The sequence below is a fragment of the Salvia miltiorrhiza genome, chromosome 5 (genome assembly GCF_028751815.1).
Source record: "Salvia miltiorrhiza cultivar Shanhuang (shh) chromosome 5, IMPLAD_Smil_shh, whole genome shotgun sequence".
NCBI classification, from domain to species: Eukaryota; Viridiplantae; Streptophyta; class Magnoliopsida; order Lamiales; family Lamiaceae; genus Salvia; species Salvia miltiorrhiza.
In genome coordinates, this window is record NC_080391.1 from 31,447,489 (window position 1) to 31,469,411 (window position 21,923).

Consider the following 21,923-nt stretch of genomic DNA (forward strand, 5'->3'; position numbering starts at 1 on the left):
TTTGATTTCCTCTCAGGCAACCCATCAGCCGACGTGGACGCTGCCTCCGCACCCTCGTCCGGTCCTCTCGACTGGAACTTGAAGTTCATCAAAGCCCCCAATGCCTGCATAACCCTATGATCATTCAAATACAAGTTCAAATTGTTCGGATTCTTCCGGATATCCTGCATCATCTTCACAAAATTTGGTTGCTGAAGAAACTCTCTGGTAGTAGGATCACTAGATAGCTTAACCCACATTTTCGGCCCAAAAGCTTCTCCAAAGGGGCTCAGACCAGGGCCTGACCGCGCCCTGGAACTCCTGGCGAGAGCAGCCTCGGCGTCGGCAAGGCCCAACTTGAGGGTCTCATTGTTGGTGGGGAATTGGTTTAGGGAAGCATAGGCCGCGGATCGGTTTGAGTAGAGGACGTCGTTGGTGGGGGCTAGGTTGATTGCGTCGGTGAAGTGGCGGACGGCGTCGGTGAAGTTGCTAGCAGAGATGTCGGCGAGGGCTTAATTGAAATAGAGGATAGAAATTAGGGGTAGAAATTGGAAGAAGAAAAAAATTTGGGGTTAATTTTTTTTTTTACTAACGTTTGACTAACAGCTGTTAGTCAAATGGGTTTAGTTGTCGATTTTTCGGACTTTAGGGGCCTATTTGCACACACAGTGAGTATGGGGAGCAATACGCTATAGGGGTCTATACTACAGGGGCCTATTTGCAACTTAACCCATAAAAAAATATAGTTAAATAAGTATTTATAAATAATTGTTACATATAAGATTATGAAATATTAAGTTGAGATAGATGAACTTATTTTTTGGGGAGCTTATAAGCTATTGAAACTTATTTTTAGAGTTTATAAATTGTTCATGAGGTTATTTTTCAAAATACTTGAAGAAGTTTATAAACTTTTAAACAACTTAATTATAAGCTGTTTTAAAAAACTTATAAGCTTAGTCAAACACCCTCTAAGTCGAGCTCGTCTTTCGGCGTGCCAAATAGGATTTCGTTGTTGAATGCAGGACGAAATTGTTAAAAGTTTGGTAGTTCGATTATTTAATTACTCTATTATATTCTTTATTATAAGAACCTATAATTGTGAACATGTAAATAGTTTAGGTAACTAATTAAAGTGAAATTTTCTCAAATTACAATATTCCGAACCAATTAATATGGGAACCTCATTATTGGAGTGAGCTTAATTGATTTATTAAAGCTTGCTAATCACCATAAACATGAGTAGTAATGTATTTAATAATGATGGTATTCACTTGTTGCATCTACCTCCCCCAGAGCTAGACATGTATCTATGTACACCTACATATCTATACCCATCTATTCGCACACATACATCACACACTACTATTCCTTGTTTCTATAGAGTATAGTAGCACCTTAACACACAGCTTATTCTATATGATGTAAATATTTGATTAAGCCAAAATATATCCAAATTACAGCTCAAGTGGTCCATAAATAAGCAGATGAGATTCCCATTTATCACAAGTCGCAAATACATATGATTGGTGAATGCAGAGAGTAGCTACAAATTAAGCCTATTAATTGTCTAACCTCTCATCATGGGCCATTGCTATATAAATTGATGAAGAAGTTAACCCTAGCCCCTCCCCAGAAGAAGAAAGAAAGAAAATGTTTGCAATGTTGTTATTTTTGTCAATGATATATATGGGTTGGAAGATTGTAAATTGGGTGTGGATTAGGCCTAAGAAGATCGAGAAACAGCTGAGGGCGCAAGGCCTCGCTGGGAACCCTTACAGGCTGCTGTACGGAGACACCAACGACATGGCCGCCATGATCAGCCGAGCAAAATCCAACCCCATCAAACTCTCCGACGACATCGTGCCCAGAGTCTTGCCGCTCCACCACCACGTCATCAACAAATACGGTCATTACTATTTCTTTTAATTATTTGCTACTAGCAATTATCTGACTGCATGATTGCTCTAGTGTAGATTTGTTATTAATATTATTTTTCTCTTTCATATATTGTTTAAGCTACAGGAATATTTAGCTTGATTGATCGCACTGATTAATGAGACAGCGATCATGCTAGCTGCTACACTAGTTGCTTAATTAAGTAAACTCTTTTAGAAATCTTTTCTTTTTTGCTACTTGATCTGTGCTGCAGGAGTTGGAGAATAAAGCTTGATATCTATCGTACCAATATCACACCTAAATTAATACTTATTACTGAGGCTGTGCATTTATTTTTTTGGTGTGACTGTTCCTAGAAGAAGTATTTTTGCGAGTATAATTTTATATAATATTTTAACCTTTTGTATTATATCCTTATAGAGATTGGTGGTGCATATATGTTAATGCTCTTTAATACGATCTTCGTATTGAAAAAGAAAATGAAGTACTATCTAAACTCTTCACAACTCTTATATTTAATCAAAGTTACAACACGACCCAAAATGACAATTAATTGAATAATCCTAATAACTAGATGTAATTTTTAATTAATTAATTTTTAGATATAAAATTAGTACCACAACAGGCCTTATACACCCACTACGTAGCAATATATTAATCCATCCCAACGAACATAAATAAAACCAAGGAAATTGCAAGATTAGAGTATGACCCGATTTAATTACCACCGGTGCATATTGAGCTAATTGTTAAAATAGGACAATAACTTTCAGTGTTTTCAGAAAGAGAACTATTCCCTCCATCCCACGAATCTTGACACATTTAGTTTCGGCACGAGAATTAAGGAGTTATAGATTAGTGTTTTACGTGTGTAGTTAATAAAGTATAAAAGTAATAAAGTAGGAGAGAGAAGGTAATAAAAGTGATAAAGTAGGGGAGATAATGTAATAATTATTACCATATTTGGAAATGTGTCAAAATTCGTGGGACGACCCAAAAAAGAAAACGTGTCAAGATTCGTGAGACGGAGGGAGTATATGTTACGAAATTTAATTGTTAAAATAGGACAATAACTTTCAGTATTTTCAGAAAGAGAACTATATATTACGAAATTTAAAAATAAGGGCTATATATTAAGAAATTTGAAAATAGCGACTATAGCTTCTATTTTTTATATTTACACTCCTATTTCGAGTCATGATGGAAGCTATAGTCCTCATTTCGATGTGTTAAATAGGAGTGTAAATGTAAAAAAATAAAAGTTATAGTCCTTATTTTTAAATTTCATAATATATAGTCCTTATTTTCAAATTTTGTAACATATAGTTTTGTTTGTGAAAAACACTAAAAATTACGGTCGTGTTTTAACAGTTAATTCGGTGCATAAAACCGTACGTAGACGAAGTTTCGATTAATTGCGTTGAGGTCATGACTATAAAGTTCGCCTTGCATTTCAGGAGTAATTTTTATAATAACAATGTTTTCGGATTATTAATTAATTTATCGTTAATTAAATGAAATGTAATTAAGCATGTGAAAATAAACATTCAATTGTATTTTCTTTTACTAGAATAGGGTTCTCAATCATCTAACTAATTCCGCGAATCATACCTTAATAATAATAATAATAGGCATATCAACTCATAGGATTAAGGATGAGTGTCCCACAATTTTGTGTGTGTCTCACTGTATCCTACTACTATTTATATATAGTATTAAAAAAATATTATAAATTATAGTAATTTTTATTTTTTAGCTATAATATTATTTTAACTCTAATATGTTTTTTTGAAGGGTTAACTATAATATATTTATTAATGTAGTTACTTTAAGTGAAATTTTTGAGATGATTTAGTATTTGGTCATAATAAATGAATAAATAAATTTGTATAGGAAAAGCATCCTTCATATGGATTGGTCCAGTTGCAAGAGTTTTGATAATGGAGCCTGAGCTTATAAAGCAAATATTGATTAATAACCACATTTTCAAGAAGCCAACACACAACCCACTCGCCAAATTTCTGGTCTGCGGATTATCCGGTTACGAGGATCAAAAGTGGGCTAAGCATAGAAGAATAATTACGCCAGCTTTCTACGTCGAGAAGCTCAAGGTAAATATATATATATATATATACTTTAATTGATTTAATTTTGATAGAATTAATTAATACATATGTATATGATTTCAGCACATGGTGCCTGCGATGCACACGAGTTGTTGTGAAATGATAAAAAAGTGGGAAAAGTTGGTGGTGGAGGAGAAGAAGGGAATAGAGATAGACGTGCAGCCATATTTGGAGGACTTAACAAGTGAAATTATAGCAAGAACTGCTTTTGGGAGTAGACATGAGGAGGGAAGGAGGATTTTTGAGCTCCAGAAAGAGCAGTCGGAGCTCACGCGCCAAGTTCTGCAATCCGTTTACATCCCCGGATGGAGGTACGCGTATTTTATATATATATTCATCATCTTAATTAATATTTACCAAGCTATAATAAAAGTGCAGGTATATCCCAACAAAGAGAAACAGGAGAATGAAAGAGATAAACAATCAAGTGTGCAGGCAGTTGAGGGGCATGATCAAGAAAAGAGAAGAATCCATGAAAAGGGGAGAGAGTGCCGATGATGACTTGTTAGGCATTTTGTTGAAATGCAACGAGAGAGAGGAAGGAGGAATGAGCATTGAGGAAGTAGTAGAGGAATGCAAGACGTTCTACTTATCTGGACAAGAGAGCACTTCCAATCTCTTGTCGTGGACGATGCTCATGTTGAGCCTCCATCCCACATGGCAGCAGCAAGCTCGAGATGAAATTTTTAGGGTTTTCGGAGATGCACGCCCCCATTTTCATGGACTGAATCGTCTCAAAGTTGTACGTTCTCAATCATTCATCATAATACTGTGATGATTAATATACGATGATTAAATTTTGAATGCGTAAATGCAGGTGACGATGATTCTGTACGAGGTGCTAAGGCTATACCCGCCGGCAATAATATTCAACCGGATTGTGGAAAAGGAAACGGAAGTGGGAGAGATGAGTCTCCCCGGCGGAGTGCACGTGTTGCTGCCCATAATTCTGATCCACCACGACAAAGAGCTGTGGGGCCAAGACGCCCAACAGTTCAAGCCGCAGAGGTTTAGTGAAGGAATCGCCAAAGCAACCAAGAACCGCCTCTCCTTCTTCCCCTTCAGCTGGGGGCCAAGGCTCTGCATCGGCAACAATTTTGCCCTAATGGAGGCCAAGATGGCTCTGGCTATGATCCTTCCACGCTTCACTTTCAAGCTTTCCCCGTCTTACGCTCACGCTCCTTCCTTCGTCGTCTCTCTGCAACCCCAGCACGGGATTCATCTCACCTTAATCCATAAACCATGATCGATCCATCCATCACTTTATTCTTTCCTTTAGATCGCCTTCTTCATGTATTACCTAACTTACCTCAATTCAAATTGGTTTTCTTTGTGTTAAGTGGAAAGACTTTTTTGCTTATTTGGAGCGGCCTTTATCGGTTGGCCCTTCAGGCGGTTAAAGCAGTGACACATCGGATGAGAGATCACCTATACCACAATTTAGAAGGGGTTTAGTTGAGCTTATAAACTCTTTAAAACAACGTCTAAGTTGTTTAGGACCTTATGAGTTCCCTAAATGTTTGGCAAAGTAAATTCCTTCAGATTTTATAAGCTGTAAAAATAAGTTCTAGCAGCTTATACTCTCCAAAAAAATAAGTTCCTCTACCCTAACTTATTTTCTCATTATCTTATTAATAAATCTCATTTTACCAAAATAATTTAAATATGATTTTTTTAGTTTCATTATATATAATTCTAATTTAATCTCTTTTCGATTTTCTCTCTCTAACTAAAATTTCTATCTCTAGCTTATAAGCTCAATTATCTAAACACTTTGACAACATATAAGCTCTTAAGAAACTACAACTTATAATCTCTTCAAATATCTTATAAGCTCCAAGAGCTTATGATCAGCTCTTTAAAATAAGCTTAGCCAAACACCCTCTTAGTGTATCCCATCGTGTATCACACATAATTTTTTTATTTTATAATTTTTTTATAAAAATAAAAAATATTACTCTCTCTGTCCCATCGAGCTTGAGTCGTATTCCTTTTCGGGCTGTCCCCCCGAGCTTGAGTCATTTCCTTTTTTGGCAAAAATTAAGTAATTCAAAACATTAATTAACAAAACTAATTGCATCCCTTATTAATATTTCTTTAATCATCCCAAATAACCCTCATTTGTTCCTTGGACACACCCACACACGCACAACTCACAAATGCAGACCCTTCTCTTTCTCAAACACTCACACACATCTTCCTCCTCTTTCTCCTAACTCGCTGCCACCCAAATTTTTGGTTGGTCGATACTCGCCTCCGCAACTTCTCTCTTCTCCGGCGACACGCCAGTCACCGTTCTAACACCCCTCTCTCTCTCTCACTGGAACACACACACAGACGCCTCGCCACAACTGCCTCGCTCGTTCTTCCCTCTCACTCGCTCCGATTGGATAGCAAAAGGACCACCGCTAGTCGAAACCCTAGATCCCCAAATTCTAGCCCCTACTCTGGCGACCACGCCCTAGCTTCAATTTCCGGCAGTGACAACCGTAGCCAACACCGACCGACGCTTAAATTCGCGGCCAGGTGATGATTGTCTTCGTTAGCAGAGATATGTTTTCGATTTTTTATTTTACTGTTATATATTTGGTGGCATTTGAAGGTTTCTGAAATCGGGGAAGGAAGACCGGCGATGGTCGTGGGGGAAGGAAGGCCAGCGGGCGGAGGGTTCTCTGGTGGTGGTAGGGATTGGTGGGGAGAGGGAGAGTGGAGAGAAGACAGATTTGCGGGGCGAGGGGATTCCTCTGGTTCTGGTGGTGGTAGGGATGGGGGGAGGGGGAAGACAGGTTGGGGGGTGAGGGTTGTTGGAATATAAGAATATATAATGGAGAATTTATTTAATTGGTAGGAGGAAATTTGGAGAAATTGGTTGTGGACGTGTGTGTGCTTAGGAATTTGAGTGGGAGGATTATTGTTAACTAACACAATTTTTCTTCAATTCACTTCATTCTAAACAATTGATACAACCTCCACATATATATAGTAGTCAAGTGAGAATTCTAGAATTCTCTTGATTTTTTTCTATCTAGATTTTTCTACTTAAAATATCTTGATTCTAGATATTTCTAATACAAATATCTTCACTTACTTTTTCTAGAATTCTCTATATTTTTCTTTTAAAATATCTTCACTCAAAAAATCAAGTTTATTTTTATATTCCAACACTCCCCCTTAAACTTGATTTTTCGTTCCAAGCAAACTTCTGAATTTGGCGAAATCCTTTCACGACGTGCCTTGCTTTATATCTTTCAACTTCACCTTTGGAATTCTTCTTAACCTTATGCACCCACTTGACTCCAATGGCCTTGTGCCTTTCCGGTAGTGTCACGAGCTCACACGTATCATTCTTGTTTATAGCTTTGATCTCTTCGTCCATTGCAACTCGCCAATTTTCACTATTTGCTGCTTGAGGTTCATAATCAGCAGATAGGCAAAACAAGGTGAGATCTTCTAACCTTTCAGTGTCTTCATATATCTCATCCAAATTCCTTGCTCGTGGTGTGGCTCTTTCATTTAAGAAAGATGGTGGCGAGTCTTCAGTAACTTGTATAGGTGAAGCTGGCGGAGTCACTACCTCTTGTTGGACTTCTCCAACTTGCTCGACTGTCCTTTCATCATCGAATTGTGGGATGAAGGTGAAGTCACCACTAGAATTAAAATCCCACACTCCTTCTTCGTCGAACTCCACATCTCGACTTATCACTGTTTTCTTGGTATTTGGATTATATAACTTATAGCCTTTAGAGTTAGAGTCGTACCCGATAAAGATGAATGCTTCACTTTTATCATCGAGCTTCTTCCTTCTCTCATCTGGTACATGCACGTAGGCTTTACTTCCAAATACCTTTAGGTGGGAAATTCCTGGCTTTCTCCCGCTCCAGGCTTCTTGTGGAGTCATTCCCCACACGCTCCTTGTCGGCGATCGGTTGGATAGGTACACCGCGCACGCCACTGCTTCGGCCCAAAACTCTTTAGGCAGATTCTTCGTCTTTAGCATGCTCCTCGCCATCTCCATGATTGTTCTGTTTTTTCTTTCCGCCACTCCGTTCTGTTGGGGGGATCTCGGAATAGTCAGGGGCCGTCGAATTCCATTTCCTTCGCAAAATTCTAGAAACTCCCTTGATGTGAATTCTCCACCTCGATCGGACCTCAGGGCCTTGATTTGTCGTCCGCTCTCCTTCTCGACGGCAACTTTGAATTTCTTGAATGCATCAAATACTTCTGACTTCTTCTTCAAGAAATATACCCACGTTTTTCTAGAAAAATCATCAATGAATAGCAGAAAATAATTATTTTTACCGAGGGAGCTTGAATTTATCGGCCCACACACGTCAGCATGAATCAACTCCAGTGGTTTTTTGTAATAGCCCGCTCTTTTAATTATGATTAAAACTAGTAAATGCAATTTTTATAAATGAATCCAGTTTATGGTCCTGATTTTTTTTTTTCAGAAACGGAGTTATTATTTTAGCTTTATACTTTTATAACGTATGAGAAAAACGCGACGAGGATTATTGAGCCATTCAATAATTATTATTTCCAAGTTGTAACTGACTTAGCAAAGTCATGTTATTTATTAATCGAGAAACAGAAGAAGTTATATTTATTAGTGCATTGAAGTCGATGAATTATTCCGACTGCAACGCATATTAAATCTATGGATTTAATTTAAGTTATATTACAGTTTATTAAGTTAGCAGGCAAGGAAAAAGATATCAAGCAGATACAGAAATGCGATGATTTAAAATCGAAGCCAGTATTTATTTACAGTTCACAGATTACAGTCTAGTTCCCAGCTTGGGGAAATCGTCTAGTATACCATAAAGGTTGTGGACTCTACGTGGCCACTTAATACCACTCACTAAAGTATTGACACAAAATCAAAAGAAAATATGCATAGTACACGCATATCAGCTCCTTTTCTTTAACTTTGCTAAAGCCATGCTTTTTCCCCTCAGCCCACCACCCTTTGCTCCCCACCTCTTCAAACCACCTCCACCATCTTCGATTCTTTAAGGCTATTATCAGCCCTTTCATTCATTCCTTAGTTCTTCAACAACCAAAGGAATGAGAGACTTCATTTACTGCTGCCAAACTTCGAACAGGTAAGCTTTGGATAAAGTTTTCCACCAGTCCATTCTTGATTCCCCTGCATATGTCAATAAACATCTGAAATTTTCAGCTATCTCCTCATTAAACTCAAACAGCGCAACAGGCAGCCAAAAGGACAAAACAATCAAGGTATTTACTATCTCATATGCCTTCTTTCATGATATGCATTTCACGCCCCAACACAACCGATGATCAGTTTTCTTATGAGATTCTGATAATACGCTTATGAACATAGCTAAACCATGAGTTTCTGTAATAGAGAATAATCCATGATATGTTGCAGATGAATAGCTCATTCAGTTTATACTTATAGACTTCACGCAAGAACTAGTGAAACAAAGACTATTACAGAACACCATAGTTTCACAATGAATTGAGTAAACAAGCATAATTTGAGATGTAAGCAAAACAAGAAGATTTCACCTTGCCTTGTCCGATTAAGAATCGATTAAATGGATTGAGAGGGAGTTACTTAGCTTTAAAGGAGGGAAGGGCCGGCTGCCCAAGGGGCAGCGAACCACCTACTGCCGAACGGGAAAAGAAGATGACGCCGACCAGAGATGAGAAGAGGCCGATCGATTTTGAAGGGAGAGGGAGGTACCGGCGGCGGTCAGCGAAGCTGCCGGCAGCGACTCGCCGGTTCCGCGGCGGCGACAGCAGATCGAAGCACAGGAGAGATTAGGGCTTTCGATCCCCTTCACGATAGGGACGAAGAGAGAGAGGGAGATGAACGGCGCCGCTCCCAGACGCCGACTGAGTCGTTGGATTCCAGACAGAGGTGCGGCCACGACGAGAATTTCCGATGTTAGGGCTTGATCTTGAACTCTGCGTGTAGATTGAGGGATAGAAGGCTGACGCCGGTGATAGCAGACGACGGCGGGACGGCCGGAGAAGGTGGAACCGAACGGATTTTGGAGAGCGCCGAGCGAACAGACCGGAGACGATGGTGGCTGAACGGCTGAGGAAGAGGAGAGTGAGACGGCAAGGTGTGCCGCCCTCGGCCAGGCACGGCCGCGCCGGCAGCGGCGGCGGCGCCCGCCTCGGCTGGAGACGGATCGAGAGAGAGAGAGAACTGAAGCGTGCGTCTGATTTGAGAGATTAGAGAGAGAGGCCGATTGCCTTGAGAGAGAAAAGAGAGATGACCGACAGTTTTTGAGAAGAGAGAGAGAGAGTGGGCTTGATCTATTTTTAATCTTTGGGCTTGATTTATTTTAATTGAGTTTGGGCTTGTCCACTTTTAATTTGTGTGGGCCGAATTATTTAAGAAAAGTTTGGGCTCGATTTAATTAAGGAGTTTGGCTAATGCATATTTTATGATGGGCTATTATTCTAGTCCCATTTATATTTCGTTGGGCCAGTTTAATTCATCATTTTGGCCGATTAAATTGCCTTTTTGGGCTAAGATTAATTCTTTTCAGTCCACATTAATTATTATTTGGACCCCTATTTTAATTGTTTTGGGTCGAAGACTTTTTAAGTTGGGCTTTAATTCTTTTAAAGCTTGAGCTGAAGTTACTCCTTTGAGCTAAGCCTAGCAGTATCAATTTTTGATGGAGCCCAATTATTTATCAGTAATGAGCCGCCCAGTTTATTAATTAATGTTTTTGGACTTCCGACTTTAAAGCAAGCCATTATTGTTTATTTCATTTAAGCCACTGGTTTATTTAATTAATTGGCTACTCTCTTTTGAGCCTATTAATTATTTGAGGTTACGCTAGTAATGATGCTTCTATCGAAAAGCCCGATAATTTCTACAAGGTCACACCTCGTTTAAAGCCGAGTTAGTCCTTTTTCAATCAAGTACAAATGCGAGGTTTATTTCACGACTAGAATATTCCGATGAGGAAGGAAGAATCACAGTTTTATTCGACCGCGCTAGACGAGAATTAGCTAAATCTATTAACGAGGATTAATAGTAGAATTCCCGATTATCGCTCAGAGTATTAGTTCATGCATACCAGATTCATGCATAGTTAAATTACGCTTTCTCATTAATTAAGAATTTTCCTCGAGGCAATGTCTTATTTTATATTCTCGTGATTAAGGTCAAGCGCGAGAGTAAGAACTACACAAGGAGTTAGAGTACCTTAGCAAAACTTTGCTATCAGGTGGGCAATTTCTTACGCGTAAATAAAATGCTATGCAAGTGTTATGCTTTAAAATGCAAATTTGGATCTTCAAGTGTGGTATGCTTTATTACGCTTATTTACGCTTGAATGCTTTACACTGATAAGTTTATGCTTATGTTTGATGCTTGTGTCTGTTGGGGGAGGCCTTCCTCAACAGTACGATGCCGTGTCCGCTGAGGAGGGCCTTCCTCACGGCACGATGCCCGTGTTCGCTGAGAGAGGCCTCTCTCGCGGCGCGATGCCAGTATGCCAGTGTTACAGCGTCTATTGGGGGAGGCCTCCCTCAATAGTACGATGCCGTGACCGCTGAGGGAGGCTCCCCTTCACGGTGCGATGCCCGTGTTCGTTGGGGAAGGCCTTCTCCACGACACGATGCTTGTTTATGATTGTTGATGATGAAGAATGCGCTCATGTTATTTATGAATTTGGAAATGAAAAATGAGCAAAGGATTTGAAAGAAACTTATGCCTCTTATGCGATGTTGTGTTTAGTTAATGATGTTATGTTATATGCTTGGCAACTGCCCACTAAGTACTCTTGTACTTAGCCCTTCGATGTTTATGTTTGTGCAGGTTGAGCTGTGATGGGCGATGAAGTGTTGTTGCTGAGTAGAGCTTTTGTCGAACTTAAAGTAGGCTCAGAAAGGATACATGTCTTCATACATGTATCTCAGTTATGCTTTCCGCTATAAATACTGATTATTTCAGTTACGCCTTCCGTTGCAAACTCTGATAATGTTTTAGCCAAGCCCCTAACGATGCCTTTTTCCTTTTTAAGGAATATTTCACACGTATTCAAGCTCTTTGAGTATTCTTTTATGCGCCCCTTTCTAAACCCGCTTCTTAATTTCCCTTCCCCAGTCATGATTTCCCGACTTAATTATCCTTAATTAAGGCCGGTCGTGACAGAGTGGTATCAGAGCAGTTCGTTTGCTCTGAGCCTAAGAGTTTATTTAAGCCAAACTTAGAATGGATCACTAAAGTGTCTAGAGTTCAATCGACAAAGCTCAGCACTTCATCGCGTCACACTCAACGAAGCAGAATGGTAAGCTCTTCCAAGTTTTGAGTTAATGTTTACAAAAAGTGAGAATTATCGTAATAGCAAAGTGAGTAACTGTTAATAGCTATGTTATGTTGTTATTGAATGAAATGATTTACGCAAGCGCGATTAAGTATGCCTATGGAATGAATCTCTATGAACATAGAGCTAATAAGATATGAGATCACCACTACTACAGAACATAGAAGAAAACATAGAAGAAATTAGAGTGTATCTTTTGGTGGCTATAGTGAAGGCAGCAAGATAAGTGATACGTATAGAATAATTCTTAAGCTCATGATTTTATAGCCGCTATAAATCTCCATGACTTATGCTTAAGTATCCAATTTAGATGATGAGATATTATATGCTTAAGAATTGATATGACTCATGGATTTGAGATGCTAAGGACCCTTAAAGCTTACTACATCAATGTTGTCATTAGAGTTATGACTTGTTTACAAGTTAGAATAAGTTAACCTGTACAAGAATTCTTTTGAGGTTTGTATTAGATTATGCTAGAGTGTACTAATTGACACATCCCTGCTATTAGAATGCCGCCTAAGAGAGGATGCCCTGTGAGAAACAATAACAATCGCAGAAACCATAACGATGTACCAGAAGAACCACAAGATGATCAAGGACATAACCTACCCCCTCCGCCCCCAACTAGGAGAGTCAAAGAACTCTTTTTAAGGCAAAACCCACCTATGTTTGACGGAACGAGTGAACCGGCTGAAGCTGAAATTTGGGTGCGTGCAATGGAACGCATTTTCAACTTCCTACGTTGTACTGATGAGGAGCGCCTATCTTGCGTCTCATTCCAGCTAACAGGATCGGCTGACTTCTGGTGGGAAGCACGACGAAAAATTCTGACACCGGAACAATGGGCAAGTTATACTTGGGAAGATTTTAAGATAGGATTATATGATAAATATATTCCGAAAAGCTATAGGAAGAAGAAAGAAACTGAGTTTTACGAGTTGAAGCAAGGAAAGAAATCGGTGGTTGAATACGACAAGGAATTCTGCAACCTGTCGAGGTTTGCTCCACAACAAGTGGACACAGAGGAGAAGATGGCAGAGATATGCAAATTTCGGGACGAAATTTTTGTTAAGAGGGGTAGTATGTAATAGCCCGCTCTTTTAATTATGATTAAAACTAGTAAATGCAATTTTTATAAATGAATCCAGTTTATGGTCCTGATTTTTTTTTATCAGAAACGGAGTTATTATTTTAGCTTTATACTTTTATAACGTATGAGAAAAACGCGACGAGGATTATTGAGCCATTCAATAATTATTATTTCCAAGTTGTAACTGACTTAGCAAAGTCATGTTATTTATTAATCGAGAAACAGAAGAAGTTATATTTATTAGTGCATTGAAGTCGATGAATTATTCCGACTGCAACGCAGATTAAATCTACGGATTTAATTTAAGTTATATTACAGTTTATTAAGTTAGCAGGCAAGGAAAAAGATATCAAGCAGATACAGAAATGCGATGATTTAAAATCGAAGCCAGTATTTATTTACAGTTCACAGATTACAGTCTAGTTCCCAGCTTGGGGAAATCGTCTAGTATACCATAAAGGTTGTGGACTCTACGTGGCCACTTAATACCACTCACTAAAGTATTGACACAAAATCAAAAGAAAACACTACTACAAAAGTTTACATACATAACAGTACATAGATAACGGTTTTTTTCAAAAACCGTTATGTATGAGCGCACTTTTAGGAATAGATAACGGTTTTTCGAAAATCCGTTATCTATGTAGTGTTGTCTAAATGCATAGATAACGGTTTGAACAAATGCGTTATGTTTTTTCGTTATCTATTAGTTGCATACATAACGGTATTACAAAACCGTTACGCCACCGTTATCTATGACCATCTTTTATAACACTTATTTATAACGCTAAAGAACCGTTATGTATAAGAGTCATTTACAACGGTTTTTGAACCGTTATGTATGAGCGTCTCTAAAAACTGTTATGTATAATTTTTTTAAATTTTTTTACAAATAATATTATATTATATTATATTAAAAAATAACAAATAAATTGTTTATCTTAAAATCTGAATTTATTCCTAGATATAGACTTTGAAAAAAAAAAAAAATCATAACATTTGGTTCCAAAATTTTGTTCCTAGATATAGACTTTAAATAAAATCTGAAAATATTATTAGAAACCTAAATACCCAAAATTGAATAATAAAAATGAAACAAAAGAAAAAAGAAAAAGATTTTCGTTCCTAAAATTTGAAAATCTTATCAGCTCCAACACTTCTCTCTCTCGTTCGCCGTTCGCCTCCCCCAAATCCCAATTTGTCGCGCCTTCCCCGAGTCCGCCGCGCCACCCGATCTACCGCGCCTTCATCCAGCTCCCCCAGTCCATCGCGCCCTCGGTCAGCCTCCGTCTGCCCTAAAATCAGCGTATAATTCCCCACCCAACCAAACCCTAACACTCTCTTTCTCTCTTGTCCGCCACACCAGTCTGTCGTGCCCTGGTCTTCTGCGCCTCCGTCTGCTTTCCCCAGGTCCGCCGCGCTTCCGGTCTGCCTCCGTCCACGCCTCCTTTGTGAGCCTCCGTATGTGCGCCTCTGTTCGCGCCTCCACCCTGCCAGCAAGCTCTGCCTCGCTCCACCTCGGTCGGCCTCGCTCTGACTTGCACCGCCCTGCTCCCGGAATATTGACGCCAAATCCCAGATTTGTGGCCATGGTTTCTATTGCTTGGCTTTTAATCCCGCTATGTCATTTCTCTTCTCTAATATTGTTCTTCTAATTTTTATATGTTATAAATTTGCAAATTTTGGATTTATTCATGGATTTTCATAGTTGGGATTTGTGGTGTATATTGTAATAGTTCTTGAGTATTTCGTTTAATTACTTGGCAGCTCCAATACACTTTATAATCAATGAGAAAAATTTTGGATCCCCCTTATTTCCCCTTTTCGGCGATCAGTTTGATCTTTGACTATTTAATTTATTTGTTTGTTTTGGCAGATGGATTTCAGATGGGTGGAGACCGTGGAGTAGTATCTACAATTCCGAGTGAGCAGCTCACCATTTATATTTTTTTGTATGCACTGAATTAGACAATGATGGGGGCATTGTGTAATAATTGGATAATTGATCTTATTTATTATATACTATATTATGGGAGAGAAGAAACTAAAGTTATTGTGATTTGACATTATTAATTTCTTTTTATTGCAGCATTTGTTTGTTTTTATAGGTATGGTTAGTTCTGCAAGCATTTATTAGATTTTATATCTTCTTATTTACATCACTCTGAAATACTGCCTCAGACAGTTATGTATATTGCTAGTTATTGTTAGATATGAACTCTTAAGCTTTGTTATCTGCAGGAGAATTCTCAGGTATATCTTGTGAAAATTTTGTGGAGGTCACGTGTTAATGGAGCTCAAGTAATACTATATATATCTTTTGTATGATTGAGCTATGTAAATTCTGCAAATTTATATTAGATTACCGCCTGTTCATTTACTTGTTCAGTCTTGATACGATTGGAAGTCTTGATACGATTGGAATTATCTACAGGAGAATTCTCAGGTATATCTTGTGAAAATTTTGTGGAGGTCACCTGTTAATGGAGCTCAATTGTTTGATTATGTTTTCTTGTTGCTTTGACTTGTGCTGGGCAATTACAACCGTGTCCAATGACTAGGGTTAATGTTATTGCCACTTCTTCTTTTGACGAGAAACCCATTACTATCAAGTTTACGAGGTTAGTCCCTTTGTTTTTCTTGTAAGTTAGTCTATAAATGAGAATTTCACATGTAACATGTAATTAAAATGAGGGATGTGTTGCTGCAATGTGTGTGGGTTCATTGTGGGTTGCTACAACTTTGACACACTAACACAAGATGGCTGCTTGATTATCCTCTGAATATTTATGTATTCTCATACCCTATATTTATCTATTAATTTTCAGGCGGGGGTATGAAGACTGTGGATATATAACAGAGTCGGAAAGGTGAGACTTAAGAATTTAAGAATTGTGACTTATTTTGGATTATTAGACTGTCATCTCAATTTAAGAATTGTGACTTATTTTGGACTGTGTTGAGGATTATAAACTCTGAGTGAATTATGTATAGAATGAAAACTGAAGTCGGTTAATGAGTGGATATGTTTGAATCACATTTTGCTTCGGTAGTTTTAGCCCATCTCTTGTTTTGAGCAATTGAATTTGTGCCTATAAGAGTAGTGATTGTTGTTGGCAAGTTAGTGGCTGTTGTTTTGATTTTATGATTCAATTTGATTTGCATTTAAACTAGTTTATTAATTATTATCTTAGTCTGGTAGTCTTATAGTCTTAGTTTGGTGTTATTGTGGCTGTCCCATGAATATGATTTCTGTATTATTTGTGAGATAAAGTTTGGTTTATGCTCATGTTGTGGTTGCTTAAGTTTCAGCTTAACTTTTATATTCGATCAACTTTTCTAACTTGTCTCTACTGTCAAATGTCAACTATAGTCTCATCAACTTTCTTCAATTTTGATTCACTGCCCCTCCCCTCATTGTTCATGGCATAATCTAATTACTATGCAGGCTAGTAGTGAGCACTCTGTGTGTTTTTTAGTACCGTAAAAGTTGTAGCTGCTGCTTTAGAGTCTAGATTTCGCCAGGCCTTGTATGCTGGCCGTTTATCTTAGCGCAATTAATGTGATGACTTAATTACTATGACTTGTATGTTTAAGGAGTTTTTATCTGTATTTTTTTTATAGATTATGACTTATCTTGGCGACGGATCTTTATCTCAAGATTTTTGGTTGGTTGGATCATCAAAATCTCGCAGCTGCTCTATGGGTCAGTAGAAAAGTTCCCTTCTTGATTGCTGAAATTCGAGATTTTTTTTATCTATTCTGGAAATTTTTATGTTTTGGAAGATGAATTGGGTTTGTTGAGATGTACGGTACTTAATTTTTTGGAGGAAAATTATTCTTAATTTAAATATACCCTATGTTTTCTGTATGTGAAGATGGTGAGCACTAAGATGGAATGAAAAGAAGATGTAACAATTTTGACTTCTGAATTTCCTTTGGCTGCACCAGTTAGCTACTTTTAGATGCTATATATCAATACTTTAAAACAAATTTGTGGATTATTGGTTGCAAAATTGAGATGATGGGTTGGATAATAATTTGTCCATAGCATAAGATGATATACAAAGGGCAATAATCATGCTTTGGTTTCATTATTATCTTGTGCATAATAATTTGTCCAGTAGCTTAGTGCAACTTAGACATTCCTGCTTTGGCTTCATTACTATCTTTCGCCATGTGCCGAGTGCAGGTTGACAGCATACTTGGCGCCCGTGGCGATGCTTTTGAGCATGAGGCAACTAGAAGAATGCGTAATGAATTTATGGTAGCTTGGGATGGCTTGAGGTCAAAAGACAACCAGAGAATCATAGCAGGTTGATTAACTAGTTCTTGATGACTTGGTGCTAGAAACATTGTATGATAGATTTTTGTTTTAGTTATAAGGTAATTGGTATTTTCAATTTTGAATCGGAATATGCAATGATGATGTATACTTGATATTTGGTTAATTTGGATGATAATGTATGAATATTTTGGATGATATATAATATTGTTATTGTTGATTTTATCATTTTGTCGTTTTATAAAAATTGCAAAATTTAAAAATATACTACAATTATATAAAGTGCAAAAAAATTGTTATAAAAGGTGTAAAAACCGTTATAAGAAGTAAAAAAAACTGTTAACTATGATGGAAAAAAACAAAAAAAAAATACAAAATAACGGACAAATTCTCATATATAACGGTAATAAACCGTTATGTATAAGCATTATAGATAACGGTTTCATACCGTTATGTATAGAAAAAAAACTGTTAACTATGATAGGAAAAAAACAAAAAAAATACAAAACATAACGGAAAAATCCTCATACATAACGGTATAAACCGTTATGTATAATCATTATAGATAACGGTTTCATACCGTTATGTATAGAAAAAAACTGTTAACTATGATAGGAAAAAAAAACAAAAAAAATACAAAACATAACGGAAAAATCCTCATACATAACGGTATAAACCGTTATGTATAATCATTATAGATAACGGTTTCATACCGTTATGTATGAGCGTCTCGTACCGTTATCTATTCTCACATACATAACGGTTTTTAAACCGTTGTCTATGATACGTATCATAGATAACACCACTATACACAACAGTTTTTTTGCTCATAGATAACGGATAAAATCCGTTATCTATGAGCGTTTTTCTAGTAGTGAAATATGCATAGTACACGCATATCAGCTCCTTTTCTTTAACTTTGCTAAAGCCATGCTTTTTCCCCTCAGCCCACCACCCTTTGCTCCCCACCTCTTCAAACCACCTCCACCATCTTCGATTCTTTAAGGCTATTATCAGCCCTTTCATTCATTCCTTAGTTCTTCAACAACCAAAGGAATGAGAGACTTCATTTACTGCTGCCAAACTTCGAACAGGTAAGCTTTGGATAAAGTTTTCCACCTGTCCATTCTTGATTCCCCTGCATATGTCAATAAACATCTGAAATTTTCAGCTATCTCCTCATTAAACTCAAACAGCGCAACAGGCAGCCAAAAGGACAAAACAATCAAGGTATTTACTATCTCATATGCCTTCTTTCATGATATGCATTTCACGCCCCAACACAACCGATGATCAGTTTTCTTATGAGATTCTGATAATACGCTTATGAACATAGCTAAACCATGAGTTTCTGTAATAGAGAATAATCCATGATATGTTGCAGATGAATAGCTCATTCAGTTTATACTTATAGACTTCACGCAAGAACTAGTGAAACAAAGACTATTACAGAACACCATAGTTTCACAATGAATTGAGTAAACGAGCATAATTTGAGATGTAAGCAAAACAAGAAGATTTCACCTTGCCTTGTCCGATTAAGAATCGATTAAATGGATTGAGAGGGAGTTACTTAGCTTTAAAGGAGGGAAGGGCCGGCTGCCCAAGGGGCAGCGAACCACCTACTGCCGAACGGGAAAAGAAGATGACGCCGACCAGAGATGAGAAGAGGCCGATCGATTTTGAAGGGAGAGGGAGGTACCGGCGGCGGTCAGCGAAGCTGCCGGCAGCGACTCGCCGGTTCCGCGGCGGCGACAGCAGATCGAAGCACAGGAGAGATTAGGGCTTTCGATCCCCTTCACGATAGGGACGAAGAGAGAGAGGGAGATGAACGGCGCCGCTCCCAGACGCCGACTGAGTCGTCGGATTCCAGACAGAGGTGCGGCCACGACGAGAATTTCCGATGTTAGGGCTTGATCTTGAACTCTGCGTGTAGATTGAGGGATAGAAGGCTGACGCCGGTGATAGCAGACGACGGCGGGACGGCCGGAGAAGGTGGAACCGAACGGATTTTGGAGAGCGCCGAGCGAACAGACTGGAGACGATGGTGGCTGAACGGCTGAGGAAGAGGAGAGTGAGACGGCAAGGTGTGCCGCCCTCGGCCAGGCACGGCCGCGCCGGCAGCGGCGGCGGCGCCCGCCTCGGCTGGAGACGGATCGAGAGAGAGAGAGAACTGAAGCGTGCGTCTGATTTGAGAGATTAGAGAGAGAGGCCGATTGCCTTGAGAGAGAAAAGAGAGATGACCGACAGTTTTTGAGAAGAGAGAGAGAGTGGGCTTGATCTATTTTTAATCTTTGGGCTTGATTTATTTTAATTGAGTTTGGGCTTGTCCACTTTTAATTTGTGTGGGCCGAATTATTTAAGAAAAGTTTGGGCTCGATTTAATTAAGGAGTTTGGCTAATGCATATTTTATGATGGGCTATTATTCTAGTCCCATTTATATTTCGTTGGGCCAGTTTAATTCATCATTTTGGCCGATTAAATTGCCTTTTTGGGCTAAGATTAATTCTTTTCAGTCCACATTAATTATTATTTGGACCCCTATTTTAATTGTTTTAGGTCGAAGACTTTTTAAGTTGGGCTTTAATTCTTTTAAAGCTTGAGCTGAAGTTACTCCTTTGAGCTAAGCCTAGCAGTATCAATTTTTGATGGAGCCCAATTATTTATCAGTAATGAGCCGCCCAGTTTATTAATTAATGTTTTTGGACTTCCGACTTTAAAGCAAGCCATTATTGTTTATTTCATTTAAGCCACTGGTTTATTTAATTAATTGGCTACTCTCTTTTGAGCCTATTAATTATTTGAGGTTACGCTAGTAATGATGCTTCTATCGAAAAGCCCGATAATTTCTACAAGGTCACACCTCGTTTAAAGCCGAGTTAGTCCTTTTTCAATCAAGTACAAATGCGAGGTTTATTTCACGACTAGAATATTCCGATGAGGAAGGAAGAATCACAGTTTTATTCGACCGCGCTAGACGAGAATTAGCTAAATCTATTAACGAGGATTAATAGTAGAATTCCCGATTATCGCTCAGAGTATTAGTTCATGCATACCAGATTCATGCATAGTTAAATTACGCTTTCTCATTAATTAAGAATTTTCCTCGAGGCAATGTCTCATTTTATATTCTCGTGATTAAGGTCAAGCGCGAGAGTAAGAACTACACAAGGAGTTAGAGTACCTTAGCAAAACTTTGCTATCAGGTGGGCAATTTCTTACGCGTAAATAAAATGCTATGCAAGTGTTATGCTTTAAAATGCAAATTTGGATCTTCAAGTGTGGTATGCTTTATTACGCTTATTTACGCTTGAATGCTTTACACTGATAAGTTTATGCTTATGTTTGATGCTTGTGTCTGTTGGGGGAGGCCTCCCTCAACAGTACGATGCCGTGTCCGCTGAGGAGGGCCTTCCTCACGGCACGATGCCCGTGTTCGCTGAGAGAGGCCTCTCTCGCGGCGCGATGCCAGTATGCCAGTGTTACAGCGTCTATTGGGGGAGGCCTCCCTCAATAGTACGATGCCGTGACCGCTGAGGGAGGCTCCCCTTCACGGTGCGATGCCCGTGTTCGTTGGGGAAGGCCTTCTCCACGACACGATGCTTGTTTATGATTGTTGATGATGAAGAATGCGCTCATGTTATTTATGAATTTGGAAATGAAAAATGAGCAAAGGATTTGAAAGAAACTTATGCCTCTTATGCGATGTTGTGTTTAGTTAATGATGTTATGTTATATGCTTGGCAACTGCCCACTAAGTACTCTTGTACTTAGCCCTTCGATGTTTATGTTTGTGCAGGTTGAGCTGTGATGGGCGATGAAGTGTTGTTGCTGAGTAGAGCTTTTGTCGAACTTAAAGTAGGCTCAGAAAGGATACATGTCTTCATACATGTATCTCAGTTATGCTTTCCGCTATAAATACTGATTATTTCAGTTACGCCTTCCGTTGCAAACTCTGATAATGTTTTAGCCAAGCCCCTAACGATGCCTTTTTCCTTTTTAAGGAATATTTCACACGTATTCAAGCTCTTTGAGTATTCTTTTATGCGCCCCTTTCTAAACCCGCTTCTTAATTTCCCTTCCCCAGTCATGATTTCCCGACTTAATTATCCTTAATTAAGGCCGGTCGTGACATTTTTGAGCTCTTGAGCTTGACTCCTTTGGGAATGGCTTTCTGAACTGCTTCCCGAGTAGACAACATTCGCAGAGTTGATCGGGA

General features: G+C 38.6%; 2 protein-coding genes and 2 long non-coding RNA genes across 7 annotated transcripts; all 4 read left to right on the forward strand.

The window, feature by feature from the left end:
* The first annotated feature begins 1,592 nt into the window (after nucleotides 1–1,592).
* On the forward strand, nucleotides 1,593–5,601 carry LOC131026464 (cytochrome P450 CYP72A219-like). Its single transcript, XM_057956340.1, has 5 exons — nucleotides 1,593–1,888; nucleotides 3,772–3,989; nucleotides 4,068–4,315; nucleotides 4,383–4,746; nucleotides 4,822–5,601. The coding sequence occupies exons 1-5, from the start codon at nucleotides 1,633–1,635 to the stop codon at nucleotides 5,248–5,250; spliced, it is 1,515 nt and encodes a 504-aa protein (XP_057812323.1). The 5' UTR covers nucleotides 1,593–1,632; the 3' UTR covers nucleotides 5,251–5,601.
* Nucleotides 5,602–10,430: 4,829 nt separating this feature from the next.
* LOC131026465 (uncharacterized) lies at nucleotides 10,431–12,043 on the forward strand. The gene is made up of 2 exons (XR_009102310.1): nucleotides 10,431–11,224; nucleotides 11,818–12,043. It is a non-coding gene; the product is annotated as an uncharacterized LOC131026465 (long non-coding RNA).
* A 2,327-nt stretch (nucleotides 12,044–14,370) lies between these two features.
* LOC131026466 (uncharacterized) lies at nucleotides 14,371–18,549 on the forward strand. 4 transcript variants are annotated; one of them, XM_057956344.1, is made up of 6 exons: nucleotides 14,373–15,342; nucleotides 15,660–15,719; nucleotides 15,808–15,864; nucleotides 15,980–16,039; nucleotides 16,247–16,288; nucleotides 17,611–18,549. In XM_057956344.1, exons 2-6 carry the CDS (start codon nucleotides 15,709–15,711, stop codon nucleotides 17,687–17,689), a joined length of 249 nt encoding a protein of 82 aa, XP_057812327.1. In that variant the 5' UTR covers nucleotides 14,373–15,342; nucleotides 15,660–15,708; the 3' UTR covers nucleotides 17,690–18,549. The 4 variants fall into 4 exon arrangements, 3 of the variants coding, with proteins under 3 accessions (XP_057812324.1, XP_057812327.1, XP_057812325.1); XM_057956341.1 differs by having other exon boundaries at nucleotides 14,371–15,010; nucleotides 15,295–15,864; nucleotides 17,611–18,541; XM_057956342.1 differs by having other exon boundaries at nucleotides 15,660–15,864; nucleotides 17,611–18,543.
* A 2,293-nt stretch (nucleotides 18,550–20,842) lies between these two features.
* On the forward strand, nucleotides 20,843–21,729 carry LOC131026467 (uncharacterized). Its single transcript, XR_009102312.1, has 2 exons — nucleotides 20,843–20,910; nucleotides 21,504–21,729. It is a non-coding gene; the product is annotated as an uncharacterized LOC131026467 (long non-coding RNA).
* The last annotated feature ends 194 nt before the right edge of the window (nucleotides 21,730–21,923 follow it).

Excerpts from the sequence above, each read along its gene's own strand:
- LOC131026464 (XM_057956340.1), top strand. The coding sequence starts at position 1,633 with ATGTTTGCAATGTTGTTATTTTTGTCAATGATATATATGGGTTGGAAG. Across the intron at positions 3,990-4,067 it reads TCTACGTCGAGAAGCTCAAG|CACATGGTGCCTGCGATGCA; the intron begins GTAAATATATAT and ends ATATGATTTCAG. Across the intron at positions 4,316-4,382 it reads GTTTACATCCCCGGATGGAG|GTATATCCCAACAAAGAGAA; the intron begins GTACGCGTATTT and ends ATAAAAGTGCAG.
- LOC131026466 (XM_057956341.1), top strand. The coding sequence starts at position 15,743 with ATGATTGAGCTATGTAAATTCTGCAAATTTATATTAGATTACCGCCTG. Across the intron at positions 16,040-16,246 it reads ATTACTATCAAGTTTACGAG|GCGGGGGTATGAAGACTGTG; the intron begins GTTAGTCCCTTT and ends ATTAATTTTCAG. Across the intron at positions 16,289-17,610 it reads TATATAACAGAGTCGGAAAG|GTTGACAGCATACTTGGCGC; the intron begins GTGAGACTTAAG and ends TGCCGAGTGCAG.